The sequence below is a fragment of the Dermacentor silvarum genome, chromosome 9 (assembly GCF_013339745.2).
Source record: "Dermacentor silvarum isolate Dsil-2018 chromosome 9, BIME_Dsil_1.4, whole genome shotgun sequence".
Taxonomy (NCBI): Eukaryota; Metazoa; Arthropoda; class Arachnida; order Ixodida; family Ixodidae; genus Dermacentor; species Dermacentor silvarum.
Window position 1 is genome coordinate 113115681 of NC_051162.1, and position 23883 is coordinate 113139563.

Below are 23883 nucleotides of genomic sequence, written 5' to 3' on the forward strand. Positions count from 1 at the left end.
AGCCGTGCAAGAGAACAAGAATTCAGGATCACCAGTAAGCCTCTAAAATCTGTGAAGGAGTACGTTTGTCTAGGTCATTTACTCACAGGGGACCCTGATCATTAGAAGGAAATTTACGGAAGAATAAAATAGGGTTGCAGTGCATACGGCAGGCACTACCAAATCCTGACTGGGAGTTTACCACTGCCGTTGAATAGAAAAGTGTACAATCATTGCATTGTGCCTGTGCTAACATAAGACAGAAACTTGGAGATCAACAAAGAATCTCGAGAACAAGTTAAGGAGCGTACAAAGTGCGATGGAATGAAAAATGTTAGGCCTAACGTTAAGAGACAGGGAGAGAGCGGCATGGATCACAGATCACAAGGGGATAGCCGATATTCAAATTGACGTGAAGAGAAAAAATGGAGCTGGGCAGGCCATGTAATCCGTAGGATGGATAATCCGTGGACTATTAGAGTTACAGAATGGATACCAAGAGAATGGAAGCGCAGTCGAGGACGACACCAAACTATGTGGGGTGATGAAGTTAGGAAATTAGAAAGGATGAACTTAGGAGAAACCGTCAAGTGTGTTACCTGTAGCAGTGCATTAGCGCCGTACAGAAGTGATTGCGCCTTCCAGAATGGCCTGTTTTACACAGACACTTGCGTTCTTCAACCTTCGGCTTGTTTGAAGACTCTTTTACATAAAAAAAAATTGTGACGGGTCTCGCCGAGCGATCCGGACGCTTGAACGCGCTGGAACGCTTACCGCTGTTTGGTCAAAGAAATCCTTTAGACCGATAAATAAAACACTGAATTCTGGAGTTTTACGCGCCTAAACCAAGATGTGATTATGAGGCACGCCGTAGGTGAAAGACGCCGCGTTGATTTTGACCACCCGGGGTAGTTAAACTGCACCGAATGGACGGTACACGGGCGTTTTTTCACTCAGCCCCCCTATAAATGTGGCTGCAGCGGCCGGAATTTGATTCCACGCCTTCCCGTTTAAAAGTGCATCGCCAAAGTCGCTACGCCACCACATTGGATAAAGTGATCAATGTAAGGTGACCGGCAGCAAGTATTTTTTAGCCTTCAACGAAACACCCTGATTCGAAGCTACAATCGAGAAACTTGAGGAAATCACCGAGCTTAAGTACCACCATGTGTCTGGCTATCGTAGCCATATTTGCTTATTTGGGAAGTGTTGTGAGCAAAAGTAACGGATTCTGGAGTTCGGAATATCGTGGTGCCATGTTGTAACGACGGGATTGTTTGGTCGGCAAAAGTAACTACGTGTCCTCTCTTTGAAAGGTGGCCACCAGCTGGAACTTCAAATTTGTCACTGCTGCCTACCAAACACTGACGCTACAACCGGCTATAAGCCAGTGACGTCAACAGTGGCAAGTGTACTATCTCCGGTGACGAACCCGTCCTTCCTGCCACTGGAAGTAATGCTAGGCTACTGGCTCATACGCGGCCTCCACAACGAATTATTCAATTAAATTCTCTTCCCCGAAAAGCAATGGACAATTTGCAAAGATTTCTACATTGGCTTTCCTACAAAAATTTTTCCAATCGAAAACTCTCTTTCACAGAGTGCTTTTCTCGCTCTAAGTGCTTTCGGCCTTGCACATTGCTGCGAAAGCGCACGAGCACTACATAGGCTTTTCAAAACATTTGTGCGGAAATTTCCCGCCTCATTGTAAGCTCCGCGGCTCACACAGAGAAAGGGAGAAACAAAATAAAGCAAAGGCAGGGACGAGAGCTGAACGGAAAGAATAGTTCGTGCCTGCTAGCCTGTGGTCGAGGTTATTTGGTTGGAAATATTTCAGAGCCCTTCCACTATGTGAAGATGGAAGACCAGCGAAGCGGTACGTGTTGATAACTATATATATATATATATATATATATATATATATATATTGAGTTATATAACGTCGATCACAGAACTGCTATCCAACGTTACGGATCCTTCGTACGACACGCCTTCCGGTCACCTTCACGCCCATTCACGTTGTTGCTCACGCCGGCGCTATTTCCGTGCACGTTCTTCTTCTTCAGTACTAACTACGTGCATTCTGGCCATAGCAAGACCAAAGTACAACTGCTGATAACGTCACTAAAGCGAAGTCGACGTCACAAGAAAACGACGCACAGACATTGGTGGGTACACAATGACGTTTCATTGTTGCGTCGTTCACTCCAGAGCCACGTAGCGCCGCAGGCACGCAGCAGGCTATTGTGGATTCAATTTTGTCGACGCGACTTTTTTCTACACATCCTGTCGACGAACGTGCTTTTGGTGGGAATCTAGCCATATACAGCTTCGTCACGCGTTCTGCTATCGCGGCTTCCCTTCCACTTCGGTAATGGAGTTAAGTGTGTATCCGAGTCGCTAAGAAAAGCTAGCTTTAAAAGCCTCAGTCCTTGCTGAAGGTAATTTTAAGTTTAGTCTGCATACCTATTAACCAATTTGGGCCATCTTATTTTTGATGAGATTGTTGTAGATCTCTTTATAATTACCTCATATTATTTAAGCTAACATTCCTTTTGATACCTCCGCTAAGGCACTTTATGCACAAACTGATATATCCGCCGCCGAAAATTGTTGTTCTACGCGTCGTTTTGTCCGCGGACGCGGTCCGCCAGAACCTAGCCATATACAGCGTCGCTGTAAAATACTTGCTAGCGCATGCGCAGTAACATTTTTGCATAATGTCCATTGACTTTAGCCAAAACTTACGCGCTGGTCCTTAGAGAAGAGAATGCAATCAAACGCCAACAAATAGTCCGAGGCCAGAAATCTAAAATTAACAAGACAGACAACACCACCACCGTCCAAGAAGCTGACCTACGAAGCGAAGGCAAAGTGGTACAACACTTTTGGAAATGTGTGGTAGGGGAAGACTATTTTTCAGTATTTGCAAATATAATTAAAGGGAAAATGTTTTATTCAGCTGAAACATATATACAAGTTATCTGACACATCATTTGATCTCTTATCAATAATGAAAGTCATCGGCTAATGCGATTGGTATGGTATGAAAGCACTAAACACACATTTTTCAGTTAGTGCCAAGATTGAGTATTATTAAAAAAAGAAGCACTATAACAATGATTTTCACAACCATGTGCACACAATCGAAAACTCAATGCAAAGGCACAATGTAGATATAACATATTGAACAGTGAAATATTAGTGAAATAAATATAATTATTTACAACTAAAATTTTCGTGGTTCAAAATGCAAGCACGTTGCATGCGCCTAGTCGTCGAGGAAAAATTTCTATATTTTATGTTATATTTCAAGACGCCATGAAAAAGTTGTTACTTTCCTTTTTGCAGAAGTGATGCCATTCCGTGTATTAGTTTTCATATTGTAAGTGTCCTGCAAAGGTTGTGTAATGTTAGAATAGTGAAACTATTTTGACCTTTGCTACAGTATTTCCGTAAGCCGTTAGCGCTGGAGGAGTAGAGATTATTAATAGCTCCGATACCGTGAATTACTAAAGCAGCGGCCTTTGCACCATTTGAACCAGTTTACACATCTCCATGATATTTTTTTTTTCAGAATGCACTGCCTTCTTTATCAGCGTAGTTCCCCGGCGCCGTGCCCTGTATCGTGAGAATCTAAAGCTTGACTCGAGCTGCATACACAGTCTTTAAAGCACATTTTTTTTCTTAGCTATAATGTGCCCCTGTTCATTTCCATTGATTCATTAGAGCTAGCCTCATTCGAGTTATTCACAGCTGCTTTTGCACTGTTCATATCATTTAAAAGATTAATTTCTCAGAATTCACTTGTAAACTTTACGTACAGGGTTATGAAGACAAGCTTGTAATTTATATACAAAAATGAAGAAATAAATCTGCAGCTGAGCGCGCCACCAAACGGTATGGTTTACGTAACCTGCGTGATCACGTACCGATGGCAAAAACTATCTGTGAGACACCTCTGGTCTCTGATGAAGAGTCAATACGTTAAATCGATTGGGCGAGCTTGTTAGGTTTCTTCTAGCTATCAACAACTTAAGTCATGCTCCAGAGTTACTTTATGTGAAAGTTAATCGTGATGCCTTGTACACCGAACATGACCTTTCTTTGCTATCTGCATCTGTACTACATTCAGTATTGTTGATGCATGACGAGCATGACGGCATAGTTTCCTGCTACAAGACGGTTGATGCTAATTTTTCTCTCTTTCACGAACTCTCCTACATCGTGCGGGATTCCGGAGAAATGATTTGCCATATTTAGTGTCCTGGTGCTTAGAGTTGTCGATGAATTCGAATTCGCTCGGCAGGCCTCCTGGTTGGCTCAGATGGTTGAGCGACCTCCACAGAAAGGCGTTCGTCCCGGGTTCGAAATCGCAGAGTAAGAGAAATTTCGCGCTAATTTAGAAGCTTACTCAATAAAACTTTTCCATCCATCCATCCATTCGAAGCTCACTTTCTGAGAAATCCATATGAGGTTTCTTAGTAGATTCGTGCTGCGAGCCGAGTGGATGTCGATATTTTGTCCCCTTAAATTTTGTTACGCGTTAGAAGTTGTGGATGAACATCTGAACATTTTTACTCGCATGTTTGTTTTATTTTTATTGTTTGTGCATTTTGTTTTTGTAAATCGATTTACAAAAACAAACAAGAATAAAAGTTTATATCGCCACTGATCAGTGGCGATATAAACTTTTATTCTGTTAGAGCGTCGGTCAATGTTTGTGTAGGAGTTTCGTTTTTCGTTTTCATTGACGCTCTTTGCATCTTGTTGCTATACATGACATTTATTGTCTTGCATTGCAAACTGCTTATACTCCTGCGCTAAGTTTTTGTTAGGTTCCTTGGTCTCTAGCTCCACCATGAGTTTCTGTACGTTACAGAAATAAAGTATTTCGTATGGTTTAAAAATAAATCCATTCTTCAGCATGAAGTAGTCGGACCACTGAAAGAAGTCCAAATGCCCGGTCAACAAGCACTTTGCGCCAAGGATAAATCATGTACTGAATCGGGACAGTGTTGCCTGGTGAGACACTGTTGCACAGCTCCTGTTGGTCTTGTGAGAACATCCGGCAGGCATACATCATTATAGTAGAGCCGGATCTCTATTGGAATAAGGGACAGATGGGGAATGTTGCGACTACTGTGGGAAACAGACATCCGCCGATGTTCATCATACCCGCATTTTGAAAACGCTGCATCTCCAGTATTCCTTAGGTGCGCGGAACAGAACTGGCTCTGAGAGAGGCGGCCACCGCTTGCTGACATCTCCCAGGCCAGTCTACATTGTGGACGTGGCAGTAGACGCATCTGATCCAGGACAAGGACAAGCGACCATGTGGAACGCAGTAGTTCTCAAAGAACATTCGCAGGTCATAACTGTCCGTCTCGAGATGTCGGAGTGCAGGCAGGGCTTTCAATACGTCGTGCAGCTCCTTTGGCTCAAGTTCCAACGCATGCAATGACAGTTCTGTGACCAAAGTCAGGTGCTCGAGGCGCGTAAATGGCAGGCGTCGGCCGTATTGAATGCAGTATTGCAGAAACTCCAAGCAAATCCCGTCATCGGCGAAGCACGCAGTGTGAAGCGTTTGGCGGGTGGCAGACAAGAATGAGTAGAAGACGAACTTCAGGAGATGCATACTAATCTCGACGCATTCTAGGTTAGGAAAGGCATCGGCGTCCAGAGGACTCTCCTTTAAGGATCCATTGCAATCATAGAGCTTCAAGACCTTGATTTTCGGACAGAGACCCGCGACTGTGGAGAGCGTCACACCACTGCAATTCTCTAGCGCCAGCTCTTCGAGCCCCGGCCACACGGTAAGCAGTTGCTTCAGTGCTGAATCCACATCAGGGAAGCCAGCAGATGGAGGAAATCCCAGCAGGAGGCGGCGGAGGTTACGAAACGCCGACACCTTGGCAAGCGCTTCCAGCGAGTCCACAACCACCTGTAAATTTTGAGCATGTTAATACTTTGGTTATCCAATAATAAAAAAAAGAAAAGTTTATTACACGACTTTTTCCATAAACAGTTATTAAAAGAATCGAGGTTTTACTGCTGCACGGTCCCGATTGCTTATCAGGCGAGGAGGCCGCGCAAAGATGGGACAGCCGCTTAAGGACACAACACTGTCATGTATTCTCATTTAAAGATTCAAGACACAGCGACGTGTCTAGTGTCTTTAAGTTGCTTCTTCGGGATGCTTTTATCTTTTTTTGTCATAATCATTTTACCTGCAAGATTTCGATGAAGGGAAACATTTTTGCAGCACGTGCCACGTCAGCTGCCGTTGCTACGAGTTTTTGCACTCCGCTGGACGTTCGGCCCCGAGCGCCTAGCCAGAGGTGGATGAAACTCTTTGCACTCGGACCCTCCATCGAGGTGGGCAAGCCGCGCGGCCCCTTGAAGCAATTCAGGACCCACGGGGAGTCAATACGGCACACCTGTAAACGTAATAATCATGATGAGAATCACCAGCCTTTATGAGTTCACTTCAGGGCGAAGGGCCTCTGTCGGATGTCACCTGAGGTCTCTATTCAGTGTCAGCTGAACTTACTCCATGCCCATAAACTTCCCGACATTGTAGATCGACCTAGCTTTCTTCAACCAAAAAAAATTCGTTTTCTTTCATTGGCACTTTTTATTTTACTCTAACAGACAGCTGCAGTTGCCGATGCAACGTACAGCCACTTTAGCGGCAGTGGCGAGAGACGGACTGCTTTATCGAGAAGTATAGTGAACGTTCAATTCTCGCCGCCCACCACGAGAGGCACTTCCCGGTTCCGAGTCTTGAATCAGGTAAGTTGAACAAATAAATTTATTACAGCTATTTTGATCTCCATGACCATATTCTAACACGGAACACGATTTTCTTGACGATAGTCTTCAACTTTTTCATATAAACATGTGACCTGAAGATCGTGACTAGAAAGTTCATTAATGTAATAGTTTATTTATTGATTGCTTTAGGTTTTGTTGTAAATTATGTCCGCCAGAGCTGAGTATTAAACTGTAGAGATGTCATGCAGGCAGATTTCAAAGGCTTTAAGAAAAAAATCGACGCCCAAGCACTCCGTACTGAGCTTCGAAGCTGAAACGTGCCGTACTAACCGTATTAGCCGTAATAACGTGCCGTAGCCGTACTAACCAGCGAAGCTGAAACGTGCGGCCCCGGTGTTTATTACTGGGTTAATCCCGACGGTACAAAAAAACTGTTTCTCAATTATTGGTTACGTCTTTGTGTTTCTTAATTAGGTTACGCACACGTTCGGCTGCGACGGAGAAAACGACGTCCCTGACCTGTATGCCGCAGTCCACCGTTGTCGCATTACCACTTGCGATTGTTCAATATTACAATGCTTCAAAATTAAATCACGTATGACAATGAATAGCTCATACCCCCTAAAGGAGTGCTGAAACAAAATTTTGAAGTCGAGATAACTTTCGCGATCGATTTATGTGGACACACACAACGTCTACAAAAATATCAGCGGCGAATATAGCTTAGAACGTATGTAAATCAACTTTAATGTATGTGCGCGCAGTCAACCGCTAAGCGCAACAACTCAGGACATTGACATCAAGCAAATAAGGATTGTAAACAACCGAGAAAATGCTACGTCACGAGTTTGCGCTGCCGTCGGGGCGGGGCCGGCGAGCAAGTTTCTCGTCGCTCTGATCGTGCCGGTGCTTTTTTTTCTCCCTGCGGGAAGGCAGCGCGGGAGGGAGGGTGCGCGGCTTCTTCTCTGCCAGGGACTGAGTACTTGTACTTTGCGCGGCTGATGGCTGTCGCGCGCACCGTATCTTGAAAGCGATCTCCACACGGCTCTGACCTTTTATGCGCTGTGCTTTCGCCGCTCAGTTTCCGTTGAAACGATAGACCACACGAACCTTTGGTCACTGCTCCTGTCGCGCTTGCTCACGGCAGCGTTTTGACAGTGCTTGTCTGCGGTCATCGAGTGTTATCTATTTATGTTTGCTTGAGCGCGCTGACACCATGCTTGTTAATTCAGTTTGTAAGCGAATATGTCCAAGTTTATGCAGCCCATAAAACTACTATCCTTGCTCCGTATACTGTACTAGAAAATTTGCTATCGCAATTCATGCTTCGCCTTTCGGGCGAAAGTGCGCCTTTTTTGTTTCAGTGGGCTTCACCGCAACACTGAATGTGGGAAAGCGAGCTTACAAAGACCAAGCTTACACCGATTCCCTTAAAGTAGGCTTCACTTTAAATTAGATATGCATTGCTGGGAAGACTCTTTTCCAGAGGAAATATAAGTCGTCTTATATTAAAACGTAAAGGCCCTAGCACCTTTTTTTATTATTATTAGGTGCGAAGCTCCTTAGGGCGTGGGTCTGTCCTTCCTCCGATGTAGTATGTAGCCACCTGTAGTTTTATGAAGTGTTCACTAGATGGCGTAAGTGTCGATCTTTTTTATATATAAGTATATATAATGTCACTAGATGGCGCTTGTTTTTCGTATAGTTGATGAGAAAACCTACAATGTAGTGCGACGGGTTACCGCTAGGGGTGTTATAATAAAAGGTGCTCGCTCTTGGCGCGCTTTCACTTTCACTCGGAGTCCCGGATGGAAGACAAGGCTGCGGAGCGGAGAGCGCGGAAGGCGGCGGCGGCGCGCTACAATGCAGTGCGACGGGTTACCGCTAGAGGGTGTTATAATAAAAGGTGCTCGCTCTTGGCGCGCTTTCTCTTTCGCTCGGAGCCGCCGGATGTAAGACAAGGCTGCGGAGCGGAGAGCACGGAAGGCGGCGGCGGCGCGCGCTCGCAGGCAGAATCCCGCGGTGAGAGCCCGCGAGGCCGCGGCCTCACGACAGGCAGCGCGGCGGCGGCGCGAAGACCCCGTAGTGCGAGAACGAGAGGCAGAAGCGGCACGGCTGCGGCGCGAAGACTCAGGCGTTCGCAAACGCGAAGCAGCGGCGTTATCCAACCGTTATCCCTTCATTTCACGGACCACAAAGCCGTGGTAATGAAGGGACTCCGCAAACCAAGCATCTAAGAAGAAGCGTCTAAGAAAATAAAACGTATTGTATATATACACACACTGTTTCTCATGTGTTTACTTGATCATATACTGGGCGAATTACTCGGAGTATTCACGGTTTACCGATGATCCCTCCGGAGCTTCGCCCCATCATCATCATTCACCTCGCGGATATGCTGTGATTTTTTTATCAATTGTTTGCTATTGCCCCACGCGCGCGCCTATCCAAAACGCATTAGGCAGGTGAAGTCCCAATTTGACCTGCCGAAGATGCGAGCGCCATCTGGATAGCATTTTCGGAAGTAAATTACCCGAGCGCGCCGTGTTGCTATGGTGGAAATGCTGGAAAAGGGGTTTGCGTTTGAGCTTCCGCGTAACAGAATTATGTTTTCTCGTACATTCAAATTACAATCCGATGCCAGCATGTCTGTAGGTTGTGGTAAGTCGTACTTTATCATTTTTCTGGTGGACTTCACTGTGAGAAATTAAATTTTTTTTCACCAAAACCCTGCGCCACGTGGAGGGCCTGGGCGGTCGGGGTCCCCGGTTGGGGATGATTTTTTCTGCCACGGACGCCGAGAACCACGCCAACGCCGACGCCGGATTTGCTGCGACACGGGGCCCATAACGCTATCCCGTTAATACAGAACACATTGATATTGAGTACGTATGTTCAGAAAAGCTTACAGTCATTGCATGTGTTACGTCTTCTCGTGCCGTCTGCGCTGTTCTATCGTGCTAATCACGAAATCCCTTTTTTTTAGTTTGCCAGGTGTGAACAATTAAATACAAGTAGTAAAGCGACAATGAAGAGAAAAGTGATTTGTGCTGCGTAATTAAATTACCTTCCACAAAACTAAAGAAGCTACTCTATCTACGAGAGGAAGTTTGAAGAACCAGAAATGAAGTAAAAAATAAATATGAGTGGCAATGCCGCCTAGAAATCCCCGCACCAGCACGACCAGACGACATGGACTTTGATGCCGTCAGTTCGGGCATGCTTAAATTTTATCGGTAAGAATGGACCACAATGTCTTTAAGGTATGAGGCCAAGTGCTGGGGAAAAAAGTTTAAAAAAGGATAAACAATACAAATTATTGGTCTACATCATACAGCACACTTTTTTAGGCCCATGTGAGCGTTTTAAAGTTTGCATTATTTTTTCAATATTTTTATTATTTGAAAAATTTGATTAAATGTGGGTCTCACGCCAACAGTCATAACTCTAATTTAACTCGATAAAGAAACACAATTTTTTGCAGTGATATAGGAGAGGCTTTGATATGTGCAATGAACCAAAATTATTGAGATCAGATCAATTATCGAAGCATAGTGATGAAATAACCCAAAAACATGTGTGCTTCCAATGGGTGCGCCTTGGTGTAAACGGCCTCCATATCAAAACTTGGGGCACGATTTTACTTGCTGAGGTTCATTGCACACCCAATAACGTGAGAAAGAATTGTGCCAAGTTTCACAAAAAAATCTTTATTAGGGAAAAAGTTATGAATGTTTGCGTTTGAAGAAATCGTAAAAAGATCAGTTCTGAGAAAATCAACAAAAAGATTGCAAAGCGTAGCGCTTACATAAGATGACCAGGAGAGCTAAAGACCCATATATTTGTAGCCAGTTTTGTCTTGGGTCTTGCCCTTGTCTGATTTTGCTCGTGTTGCACCTCGGCTTCCTTTTTTTTCTAGCCTGCTTTTCAGTATTACAGGTATTTGCTGTACGTCTCCAGGTTCGTCGCCTTGTACTGATTGCCAACAAACTTTAATTTTGTGCGTCTTTGCGCTCTAAACTTCCCCATTGTGTGGCTGCCAGTAAGAAAAAGTAAGCGACAGAGAGTAAACACATCCATCACACGATCCGGTTCTCCTTTAGCGCGCGTGCAGCCTCCATAACGTAAACAACACGTGCAAAAGATTGCACGTCCACCTGGTGAGGTGTTTATTATTTTAATTCATAAATAAAATGTTGAAAATGCTATTATGGCATTGCTACACTTTTTACGTGATACGATTCTTAAATAACCAGCAAATAACTGGAAACCAGGGCATTTTTTCTGTTCCACAGAAAACTGGCACTTTCAGTTTCGGTTTCGTAGACGCCGGGTGGGTTTACATTTTTTTATGTATCTTTTGAAAGAAACTGCATAGGAAGATACTTTTTTCAGCAAAATGATGTAGAATAAATTCCTCATCTAACAAAGCAGAAAACAAAAAATTGACATTTTGAAAAAAAATTACAATTTTCACTTGGCCTCACACCTTAAGAGAGCCACAGACTGAATTTCGGATGCTTCGAAAAATTTTGCTGAAGCACAACGACTGAAACGCCGCCGACGGTTTGCAATCGTGCCATCACACTGAGGTACCGGCCCGGGAGTTTGGTGCCAGATTAAAAAAACTAAGTAAAACTTTGACCATAATTTTCTATTCTAATAATGAACACGTTGCCGTGAAATAAACGAAAGTGGAGTTTCTCGAGAATACTTTAACACTCTAAACTTATCCCGCGTTTCTCCTTAGTGTCCCTTTAAGCCTATCTTTGGGAAAATTAAACTCCGTTTGTGACGGCGTTACTTACGTCAGGGCAAGTGCGCAAGAGCGCAAGCGTCGTCTCGCGACTTATGAGAAGGCAGCCTTCGCGTAGGCTGCCCACACTTCCCACCAGCTGCCTCAGTTGACTGTGCTCCACCAGCGCTGCGGAACGGTCCCTGGTCAGTTCATCCAATTCCAATTCGTGCTCGCAACAGTCGTGCAGTAGAGCCAGCACCCTGACGTTCGGGAACATGCGCACAAGCTTGTACACCTTGTCCTTGTTGTGGACGATATATATCTCCTGGGTGCCTCGGAGCAGCTCGCTGGCAGCACTGGCGTAGCGGTCGCAGGAATCAAAGGACACGCAACCGCAGAACAGGGCCTTCAAGATCCTCGCCTCGCGTGGCAACCCGTTCTTCGCTGTGGAAATCAAAGATCTCTGGTTCGCGACCAGGAGGAGGCGGTTGTCGTCGGCGAGGGAGAGTCCTTCTGGTACCGGCACGTCCCTCGGCCAAGCAGTGTCCAGTTTCAGAACGACGTGATCTTCGGCGAGGACTAATTCAATGGGATCTCCGAGCTCCTTGACCAGCTCCATAGCAAGGTATACGTGCACACTGTAATTCCTGTAAGCCAAAAGATGAAAAGACGTCAATTTTCACAAAGGAGACACCTTCCCTTCCCACATTTCATAGCCGCTGCACCTTGCACACAATTTTTACGGGACTATTGTAGTGAGCGTTGTTGATATATATATATATATATATCCTCCTGTGACCCGAATACAGCTATGAAACATAATCGCTCTTCAACGTGGTTTGTATTGTCTACTGTTATAGTATGAACGTAAAAAACAAATCTCTAAATTTAAATACCGTGGTTAGATGCCAAACGCTGCGTCTCCATGTATGCAAAACAAAGAAAAAGAAACTATCTCCATCATTTCCTCATGTTGGCTATGGTAAAAGCTGCATTTCATTGGCTAAACGCAGATGCTATTACATTACGTTACATTACGCTATTACAAATATATTATCCTCTAACCGTCTGTCTGGTCGCAACCCGTTTTGTAGTTGCCCCAATATATCGCTTTTCTTCACCCACTTGGACAGCTCAAATTTTATGCCTTGCATTGCCATTCTACATATAACCGACGTTACCTTAACTGGCCTGTACGAGGCCGTGTCATCTTTGCCCTTACAGTTAAGGCTCACCCTACTTTCACGCCAACCAATGAGAATTTTCTTTGCTTTAATAACTTGCTCTATGGCAACTAGTCAGCAGTGCCTTGCTCTTTGGGCCCTGCTGTTTGATTAGCTGTACTGGGATTTCATCTGGTCGTGCTGCCGTGTTGTGTAGGGATATTTTCTGCTGCATTTCTCTAGTAAACGCTTTCAAGGTTAAATTTCAGGATCATTTGCATGCGCCGTCATCTTTGTTATGAAAGTCATCCACCCAACATTTATTGCATATTTATTGTACATTTATTTACTCGTACATTTATTTTTGTTGCATTAGTTTGCTCGCCACCCTTTTATTTTTCCAAGTACTTGTTCTATTTAAGCAAAACCTCTTCGTGTAATCCCCAGTTGCCCGTTACTCGATGTGCTACCTATACAGAAACGAACGATCTTTCAAAAAAACTCACGTTACCTGATGCTGTCGACGATTAGAAGTGCTGCTTTACGAATGAAAAGTTATCTTGTCCAAGAAGAAGGAGCAACAAAGATGCGAAGCGTATCGTCCGCAGAGGAGCAGCTTATGTGGTTGGGTCGTCGCGTACAGCTTTGGAAGAAAGTAGCGGCGGCGCTGTCGTCGCCCGCACTTGAAGCGAGTGTGCGCCGCTCCTGCCTCTGCACGTTGTTTTTCGATGTCGTCGTCGCGGAAGGTCGCTTCTTTCGCGCCTTTTCCTGCGTCAGTGTTTATGATGCCGCCCAAGCGTCGGTTAAACCACTGTTACGCGCCAGGCTGCGCAACTAACTATGCAAGAACAGCCGAGGAGTGCAAGTTATCGCTTTTTAAGGCTCCGAAAGATGGACAACAAAGGCTTGTTTGGCAGCGAAATCCCCAAAGGCTTGACAAGCCGCTGGACCCTGGTCGTGCTGTTTGTGAACAGCACTTCAAGCCGCATTTTATTTTGAGGCATTATTAGGCATTTATTTTGAGGCATCTAATTAGGCGGAATGGAAAAAAATAATCTGGGTATCTCCAAACGACGGCAAACAACATTACATTGGTTCTGTCGAGCTACGTGGCATTTCCATATTTTTAAATTTTGGTGCATGATAGTTCGGATACCCTGCATATTGCAGTCGACTATCCACCTCAGTCGCTCGCGAAAATCGCGGTAAGCGTTCGCAAATACTCATTTTATGCTTTGCACGTTCGTAGAAAAAACAGTGTCGATAATAAGCCTGGCAAACTACAAAATTACCACTGCGATATGTGAAGTATTGCGGCTATGTCTCTATATACCAGACGATTCCACAACTGCAACACGCAAAAGTGACACTATTTGAATCTTTCTATATGCATAACGAAGCTGCAAAGAATAAGAACCGGAAGCAAAAACTTTTGTCCCTTGCTAGTCTTGCATTACTTCGTGGCAGCAAACTTCACCCTGCCGAAAACGCCGGACGAAGAGGTTGTCCTAACAGCGCGACGGCCCGAAAGCTCACGCACTTTCAAGTGCGGTCGACTACAGCGCCGCCGCATCTTTCTTCCCCTCGAGGCCCTCTCCAGCGGAAGCGGTCGCGCCACCAGAAGATTTTCTAGTTCACTATAGTAAGCATAGTAGCAATACCACCGGTGGCCGCATTTGCTACTCGAAGAAGCTAGTCGCAGGGCCTGTATGGTTTAGAAGTGGCACTTTCATGGCAAAAAAAAAAGGAAAAAAGAAAAAAAGAAAGAAAAAAAAACGTTTTTCCTATTCTTAAAGCACAACAAGGGACACAAATGTCGCGATTTCGCCTGAACCGCAAATAATTTAGAGTGATACACCAGTACTAGGCTATTGCACGAAGGTTCGTTGTTTTAACGGCTGCATAAATAACACTGAACATTCGCCTACAAAACAAATGGACAAGAATTGTGTTACGCGTGCACACACGAATACAAACAAACCACACTATGACCACAAGCACTCGGTGAGTGTTACAGCGCTTGAGTTTTGAAGAGTACCGGCAGCGGGGAGAAAACACTTCGTAGTGCCGCTCGCTTTGAAATGGTTCACGACAATAACAATAGGTAAGCGGGAGGACAACGCGCATGAAGACACGAAAGATTGGGTCGCCCTTCGGCGCGTGGGGTCAGCTAGCAGGCGACCGATCATGATCTTGCGTTGCACCTTACAGCAACAGGAGCAGTGACTTACCGTTTTTCAACAATGGCTTAGGCGGGGTACCAGCGCGGCGTCCACTACCGAATGCTACCGGATGCGTCGTCCTTAGCACTTAACGTTTTAAACAGATAAAGCGAACTCCTGCGTACCGACACGCGTCGCCTCTGTTGACAGCAGTGAGGCCGGCGAGAACTTGGGAGATTCTGGCCTTTCTGGGATCGAGGTTAATCGAGCCCTCCAAGCTCAGAATGACGCCGCATTCACGGTAAGGAGAGTACGACGCTGAAAGCGAAGCTATCATCCGAGGTATGAGCCACAAGAACGCACACGCCGGTCACAGCCAATTATAGGCCGCTTCGCCAGTTTCGTATCTCGGCACAACGTTATTCGAGTTCTCAGGAACAACGGCGCACGATACCACGCCGTCGCCGCCAGCCAACACAAAACAAAAAGCGCTGGCCTTGAACGGTGCCAATGACACGGGATTTACGGGGTAAGGTTGCACACACGGAGACTGGCATCAAACTCGACGCCATGGAGGAAGAAACGTACTACCGTATTTATTCGAATATATGGGTCGCGACCTTCTTTCATTTTCGGAAATGTTACCTAAAATAAGCAATCGACCTATTTTTTAGCAAAGAATCTCGGTCTATATTCCTGAACAAAGCTAGCAAAAATATTGAGCTAACGGAATATACCTCGTCACGCCGCCGTAAAGCCAGTCTGGAGCTAGCATTTATGGAAACATTCAGACTGGCTTTAAGAAATGCTGCATGTCCAGAAAATTCGATGGCACCGAGGGCGACGTCGTTTGGGGTTCGAAGAAGTGCGTACGAAGTATGCGACGAGGACGACTTCTGCGCAGTTCCGGCGAGGATGCAGCTTGGAGCATTGCCTAGCCCGATTTAACGGCCAAATTTACTGTCAATAAAAGTGTGTCCTGTGCAGTGTTAACGTTTTTTTTTTGTAAAAAGGTACTGGTCAGCCGATATTCGATATATATATATATATATATATATATATACATTACGCACCTGACAGCTGAAGCTTGCCGGCAAGAGCCACACCACCTGTCGCAGCAGAAGCCCAACTATCGGACGGATGGAGAATAGGCACCTTGTAAGACAGTGCCGTCCGCGGCTTTGAAACCGTCGGCCTACAGCATGGGAGCGTTCAATGATAGAATGAATCTTTTCGACAAACGTGAGCAGACACCTACGCTATTTTCGCTTGGCATCGCTGTTTGCGTCATTATTTTACCTCGGAAGATAACCTCGTGGCCATGTTAGGGCGAGGAAATCGTTTAATAAGTCGACGTTAACGTAAAATACCTGTTTTCTCTAGATCATTGCTTCAGACGATCCAGCAAGTAAGGCTTGCTTGATTCCCCCGGCGACGCTTCAACGGCTTCATCGCCTCTCTGCTCTCACGCTGGCAGCCAGGGCAGGCTCCTGTTACTTAAGCTTCCGGTGAAGGTATGCGAAAGGGGGGGGGGCTGTGCACATGGAGCGGTGGTGTCTCGTTAACCGAACCGATTCAATCTGATTCGCAACTCGAGACAAGTTAATCCCGTTCATATTTTATTGTGATAGGAATTATATGGACACTCCAGGCGCATTTCTGCCGTCGCAGTTGCCGTGAGGTTCGGTATAAAGTCCACGGGCGATAAAATCGTCGCCGCGCGCCGTATGCTCTATGTGCGAGTGAATGCGCACGAGGGTGAGCCGGCGATCGCGGCTGAATCTCGCGCATGCAAGGGCGGGAAGCGGGAAGGAAGCGCGTCGTCTTCCAGTCGCGCGCAACGCTCCGGAGGGTGAGTAGGCATGATGGTGGGGGAAGGGTTTTACTCCACGAAGCCCTAGTGACCGCTGGCGCCCGCCGGGTGGCAAGGCCCCGCAAGACTCCCGGGGGAGGGTAGGGAGTGGGTAGGCCACGTACTACGCCGCACGCTCCCGCCTGGGCGGCTGTATCTTGAAAGCCATATGCGGCGGGGACAGAGTCCTTGCTCCCTGCGCTGTGTTTTCGCGGCTTAGTTCGCGTTGATGTGAGCGTCGCGATCATTCAAACTGTATTTTTACGTCTCCGACTTTTGAGAAAGGGTGTCGCGTCATAGTGCCGTACACCAGGGAGGTCTTCATTACCACTGAATAGTTACCGTCGCTTAAAACGGACTTTTCGCGCAGATTTACGCATGCAGCGTGAGTTCAGACGTGTCGTTTATTGTTTGTTTGTTTGAGGGTTTTATTTCATTATTTTGCCGGATGCAGATTGCTTCTGAGAACTGTGGGGTGACTCATGCGTGATTGCCAAATGAATCACGCTTGAAACGAATATCTGTTTTATACCGAGTACATTTGTTTGTGCCTACTCATTACAATATTAATAAGCACTTCTTTATAAGCATATACGATAATGCAGAAACCGCATTCTTACCAAAACTTATCTTGGCGTGTTAACCTATATATATATATATATATATATATATATATATATATATATATATATATATAGTAACTGGATTTTTCAATGGGCCAAGCGTATTTAGGAAAGTCAGAAGCACAACTTCGCGGTTATCTTAGGTTTAATATTTTCCCAACAGTTTCGGTCGGTGGACCGACCTTTTTCAAGGGATACAGGAAAATCTTGCAACAGTCTTTTTATATCTTCAGGCAGAGAAAGAAGGCGCCAAAAAAAGGTGAGAAAGGAGAGATAGAGAGATATACGACAAAGTTGAACATGCAAAAAAAAAAAAAAAAAAGAGAATGGAGAGTTAAAGGAAAGACCCCAAGACCTGGTCGTGCCAGACAAAGCAGAGGGCAAGGTCGCTGTTAAGCGTGTTTCACATGCACAATTGACGGACACGCCTGTCATGTTTAGTTGAACATGCAAAAAAAAAAAAAAAAAGGAGGGCGGGAGAGTTAAAGGTAAGACACCAAGACCTGGTCCTGCCTGACAAAGCAAAGGGCAAGGTCGCTGTTAAGCGTGTTTCACATGCACAATTGATGGACACGCCTGTCATGTTAAAAAAAAAAGGAGAGAGAGAGAGAGAGTTAAAGGAAAGACACCAAGACCTGGTCGTGCCAGACGAAGCTTAGGGCAAGGTCGCTGGTAAGCGTCTTACACATGCACAATTGGCGGACACGCCTGTCATGTTAAGTTGAGCATGAAAAAAAGAAAAAAAAAAGAAAAAAAAAAGAAAAGAAAAGAAAGAAAGAAAGAAAAAAAAGCATGTTTGCATGTTTGCATGTTCAACTTTGTCGTATATCTCTCTATCTCTCCTTTCTCACCTTTTTTTGGCGCCTTCTTTCTCTGCCTGAAGATATAAAAAGACTGTTGCAAGATTTTCCTGTATCCCTTGAAAAAGGTCGGTCCACCGACCGAAACTGTTGGGAAAATATTAAACCTAAGATAACCGCGAAGTTGTGCTTCTGACTTTCCTATATATATATATATATATCCGGCCACGGCGGCCGCATTTCGATGGGGGCGAAATGCGAAAACACCCGTGTACTTAGATTTAGGTGCACGTTAAAGAACCCCCGGTGGTCCAAATTTCCGGAGTCCCCCACTACGGCGTGCCTCATAATCAGAACTGGTTTTGGCACGTAAAACCCCATAATTTAATTTATATATATATATATATATATATATATATATATATATATATATATATTAGTGTTAAAAATCATGAATGAAGAACTGTGGCTGCAATCCACGCTGTGCAGGTGGTTGGACAGCGAAGCAGCTAACGACACCTAAAACCATTCCCCATTAGGACGTCACTTGATTTCACACACGTGGCTCTACAAAGAGTGAAACCAGAGACCAGTGAAATGTACTTAACCACACACTTTATTATTTCACAATGACAATATATTCACGCTGTTCTTCTGGCGTCCTTTCCGTGGTCTACCCATGCTGGCCTGGAATGAACTGAATGAGTTGCTAGATCGTGGTGACGTCACTACCTGATTTCTATGCTGTTGGGTACTTTTCCACTTGGAGTAGCTTACGCAACCGTAATCTTTACCGGGAAACACATGCTGGAGAATGAACGATGTAACTACACCCACAACGACACCCACAACGATTACCCATTGTGACGTCAGTTGAATTCACACGCGTGGCTCTACAAAGAGTGAAACCAGAGACACTGGCTTCACGAGGGTTATGAATGACGTCAACCCCTTGCGAAGCAGCTGTAAAGCTAATCTTTACCAGAACGTGTCGGAGGGTGTTCCCATTATTCACACGCGCCTTATCATCCATCACGTGGTTGTGATGCTTGTTTTGTCGTTTTTCTTTTGAAAACTACTGCTGAGCTGTATGCTGTATGCCTGATTTTAAAGTAGATATGGTGTTTGTATTCAATTTTTAGCCTGGCGCTTTTTGCTTACGCCAACGACACGAAAACTTCCTTGGCTGGTATACAGCTTCGCTGTAAATTGTTGGGTCGAGACATCGTCAGTTTCCAAGCAAGTCACTGAAAGATAAAATCACTGGGAGGACCGGCTGATATAAAAATCAAAGTTCATCGACACAGCCACCGTGATATTCCTTGTAGAAGCTTCAGCGTGCGCGATCTGTCTGCAGTGTGCATCCCAAGTGAAGTCCACTGCGCCGCGTCTACAACGGTCACCGCGGCTTCACTTACTGCGTGTTTCACGCCGTTTCTGTCCGTTGTTGCTCAGAGTGGCCGGCCAAAATCGGCCGCGAACACGAAGGTGCAGCGGTGCCGCTGTCTAGATAGAACGGCGTCTACTCCCGTCGTTTGCAGTCTCCAGCATTTCGTAGGCGCGTGCACGTTTGCACTTTCCATCTGAATTCTGAAGCTACTGGCGCAGGCACCTTAACGGCGCCTGAAGGGAGCTGAACCATAATTAAATTGGTGACTGCGCAACAGTGAAATTTAGTTACAGCCAGGCGATCATAAATCGACTACGCCCGTAAGCCCAATGCTACGCACAATGACGTAAAAACCAAACATTTTTTTATACTGTGCACTCGCCGGTAAGAATTTTCACGCTTCCAGAAAAATATACGCGCGTCCCTTGCTATCACAACCGCGCCGATTAGGAATTTTTGAGCTCCATAGGGCCTGATACCCTCATTCTTGTGGGCAAGGCTGGCAGACAGCCTCTACAAGCTATTAAAAACATAAACAACGTTTTAAAGCCACAAAATGTGCGACAATAACCGACCTTTTACAGCACAGCGAAAGCTTGCGAAGCGCGTCTTTGAGCCCATAAAACCTATGTCGCCTCCTGGCGACCACTGTAGAAACTCGAGAGGTTCGGCGACGCGCTTGCGGCGCTCGTTTGGCCCCCTCTCCTATTCTACCACCGTGCTGCCTAATGTCATGATGCAGTACTTCGCTTCACCGCTCATAGGTAGCGACGCCATTCCTGTCAAGAGATAGCATATTTTCCGCGTTCGCGCCGACGTCAGATCTTGATGTAGACCCCGGCATAAAACACTTTCGCGTTAAAGGAAAATCGCAGTTCCGTCCGAAAGGTGAAGAATCGATTGCGATAGCAAAACAGTGGACAGCTATGCGAAGTAAGGATAGTAGTTTTGTAGGCTGCATAGCCTTCTAAACGTAGGCATACTAATTAAATTAACAAGCATGATGTCACGCGCGCGCAGGCAAACATGAACACATCTCACTCGATGAGCGCTGACACTCGATAAAGCGCTGGCGTGATCAAGAGCGGCTGCTGCAGCGGGCCAATTGACGTTCTTGCTGCCGCTCGCTTCAACGCGAAGCGGCGAGAACACAGCGCACGCAAATTTATCAGCCCTCGCTGCCCCAAGATAGCCTAGACTCTATACTCATCGCAGATCACTTTCGAGATAGGGCTCACGCGGCCGCGCTCAGTCGCGCCATGCGCAGCCGCAGCCGCAATACGTCCGCCGCCACAGCATTTCTAACTATACACTAACTATGCACGTCTTACCAATTCCCAGGAACATGCACCCAAACTTCCACATCGGATGGAGACAAGCCCGAGCGCAGGCGCTCGCGAAAAAGTATGGAAACCACCCCAATGTCTTGTACGTAGATGCGCCCAGCACCACAAGAAGCACCGCATTCGTCACCAGCGTAGTCGACAATCACGGGACCGAAATAAATGCATCGTTGGTTCCCAGAGAGAGCGCTGCGGAGGCAGAGGAACTAGCGATAGCGTTAGCCATCACGACGAGACCGCAGTGGGATTGCGTCATAGTTCTGACGGACTCTCAGACTGGCATGCAGAAATTACTCCAGGGCCAAATTTCCAGGGCTGCACATCGCATTCTGAATGGAGCGCACCAGCTGCCACCATACATACAAATCGTGTGGACTCCGGGGCATGAGTCCTTACGCGGCAATCAGCAGGCACACGCCTACGCCCGACCGCATGCACACCGGGAGCCGCGAGATGACCGCGCCGAGCCGTTCCAACCAGAGCCCATACAATTAACCTGCACTCACATCCTACAACACTATCGCCTTTCACGAAGAACACTACCCCCACCTCATAATGCTCTGACGCGAGAGGAAGCCGTAATATGGCGACAACTCCAAACACATATCCACATTTGAGTCATACACCCTGCGCTGTATTCCCATAAATGTCCACACTGTGATCAATGTGCAACACTTTACCACATGGTATGGGCTTGCGCAAACACACCACAGCTAAGACCCATAACACACCCCACCACACGGCAATGGGAGGCAGCGCTGTCCAGCTCCGACTCGACGGACCAGCTCAACCTGGTCAATCGAGCGAGAAGGGCAGCTAAGGCCGCTGGACTCCTGGACTCAGGGGACCACCCACTCCAGAGAGGAGGAGCTACCTACGCTCGCGTGCTCTTTTTATTAAAGTTTATTCTGTCTCTCTCTCCGCCGCCACAGCAGACATGAAAAATCATGGAGGAAGGAAAAAGCTGAGAAGGGGCCCTGACGCCGGAGGTTGGCGTTACTCCGCCATTTTGTCGTGGCAGATTCTCTTCTCTTGTTTACATTTCTCGCGAAACCACGCCGCGCTGCGCGCAACCGGGCTGCTCGGGCGCACGTGCTCCGCAGCGATCCTAAACGGAAAGATGTAATCGCGATGTGTCGTCGCATTACAGTTGTCGACGTCATGTTGAAAGAAGTTGATAACGAACTTCTCAAATTCGACCGTGCGGTCGAATTCTCTGCTTTTACCGGATTTTATGAAAATAAAGATGCTTTATCAGATAAGCCAAGCCAGTTGAACTGTTCTCACCAACCGCAGGTACTGCGACAAACAAGTAACTAGTTGAGCAACATGCGTTTTAATATGTACAAAAGAAAGTTGTTACTGAACACAAAGTTCTAAAGCCAGGATTATGCATTCTGGCATAACGTTCTACGTTATCATCGTTACTTATTATCACCCCCTGTCAAAAGCAGGAATACTGCACGACTGTCACTGACCTGCAAGGCGTTCATTGTACAGATTCTGAAACACAGTGGTTTCGTTCTACAATGGCACGCTACTATGATTCCGCCGAAGAGGGCAAAATTTACCACAGATAATCCTTAGTCCGTGGCCATTGCCGTGGCGCGGTACATTGCGCACAGTGTTGCATGCGCATTCAGATCACGCGTTTGAGTTTCTTCAGTCCCACCTGGCCACAGCAACATCCGGGAGAGCAGGGTCCAGATAAAATAGCGGAACAAAACACACAGATTAACGCAAGCCAGCCCACACGACGCCTTTACCACGGTACAAAAACGAACGGCACAACACGTGTGAGCGCACACACCATAACGAAGCCTCCATTGTGCCACGACAATATGGCCGCTACAGCGCAAAAATCATGAAAAGAAATAAAGAAAGACACCATGACTACGTCACCGTGACTACGTCACTTCCTCCTGCTGCTTGCTGAAGCTGATAATAAAGCTCCTTTCACGCGACTAGTCAATTTTCTTATCGCATCGTGTTTCTTCGTGTAAAAATTGAGCACAGCCGTTATCTGTGCTAGGAAATGCTAGGAAACGGGCCGCCAAGCGAACGCTCCGGTGCTAGTGCGCTTCGTCGAAGCTGATCATGCTCCACGCGTGTAACGAATGAGTACTATGATTATTCGCCGCAGTGTCTTATCGGCAATAGCGCTGCTGCTCTGCTAATGCGACCGGTAGCGGGAAAAGATCCCGACCGCGGCGGCCGCATATCGATGGGGGCAAGAACGCCCGTGTCCCGTACCTTGCGGGCACGTTAAAGATCCCCTGGATGTCAAAATTAATAGGGCGTACCCCACTATGGCGTGCCTCATAATCATATCGTGGTTTAGGCAGTGTAAAACCCCAGTATTTCAATGAACACTATGGTTGCTCCGCTCGCGTTGGATTCTCGCTTGGAGCGTGCGAGATGAAATTTGCACATCCATGGTCCGGTGAAAATGGAGGGCAAACATGATCGGGAAGTTAAGGGTTGGGCATTGAATTGTCCCGTGCGCAGCTTTGTTCCGTTCACCATAGCACGTGTCAAGTTTTCGCCAGATAGCGCATTGCAAGTGCTTTCTCTTTCTCGCGTTGTGCGCACTGCTTTCATGCTTCAGGCGCCTATAACTGGAGGGCTTCGCTGTTGATAGAGCACCGCGCAATAAAATGAGTAACTCTGTAAACGTGCGGCTGGTCACACTTCCGAGGCGTTCGATACTTAACCGTAGCGATAAGCACGTGATATTTAATTCCCAAAATGAACGCACATTCGATTCAACAGCATGCTGCGTAGCGAAGCAAGTGTCGCTTGCAGATAGATTGAGATACCTTGTGTACTGGTAGACTACTGTGAATAAGTGCACTAGTAGTGTGCACCGATGTCGTAACCGCCTTGTCATTTTTCTTTCCTGTTTGTGAACACCAGCTCCGATGAACTTTGGTCCACTCATATACGAACGTGTCAAAGATCTTTTTTTAAATACAATTGCTCGCGATATCGTGTCCCACCTTCCCAGTGGAGTGTGTCGTTCTTTCTGGGCCTGAAAACAAATTTAAACCAAATTG

The 23883-nt window shown here is 46.2% G+C and overlaps 1 protein-coding gene across 2 annotated transcripts; it reads right to left on the minus strand.

Annotated features, from left to right (window-relative positions):
* Positions 1 to 4867: 4867 nt before the first annotated feature.
* On the minus strand, positions 4868 to 12137 carry LOC125940095 (uncharacterized). 2 transcript variants are annotated; one of them, XM_049655768.1, is made up of 3 exons: positions 11565 to 12137; positions 6210 to 6419; positions 4868 to 5923 (listed from the first exon to the last, which is right to left on the minus strand). In XM_049655768.1, exons 1-3 carry the CDS (start codon positions 12111 to 12113, stop codon positions 5192 to 5194), a joined length of 1491 nt encoding a protein of 496 aa, XP_049511725.1. In that variant the 5' UTR covers positions 12114 to 12137; the 3' UTR covers positions 4868 to 5191. The 2 variants fall into 2 exon arrangements, with proteins under 2 accessions (XP_049511725.1, XP_049511726.1); XM_049655769.1 differs by lacking the exon at positions 6210 to 6419.
* Positions 12138 to 23883: the final 11746 nt, after the last annotated feature.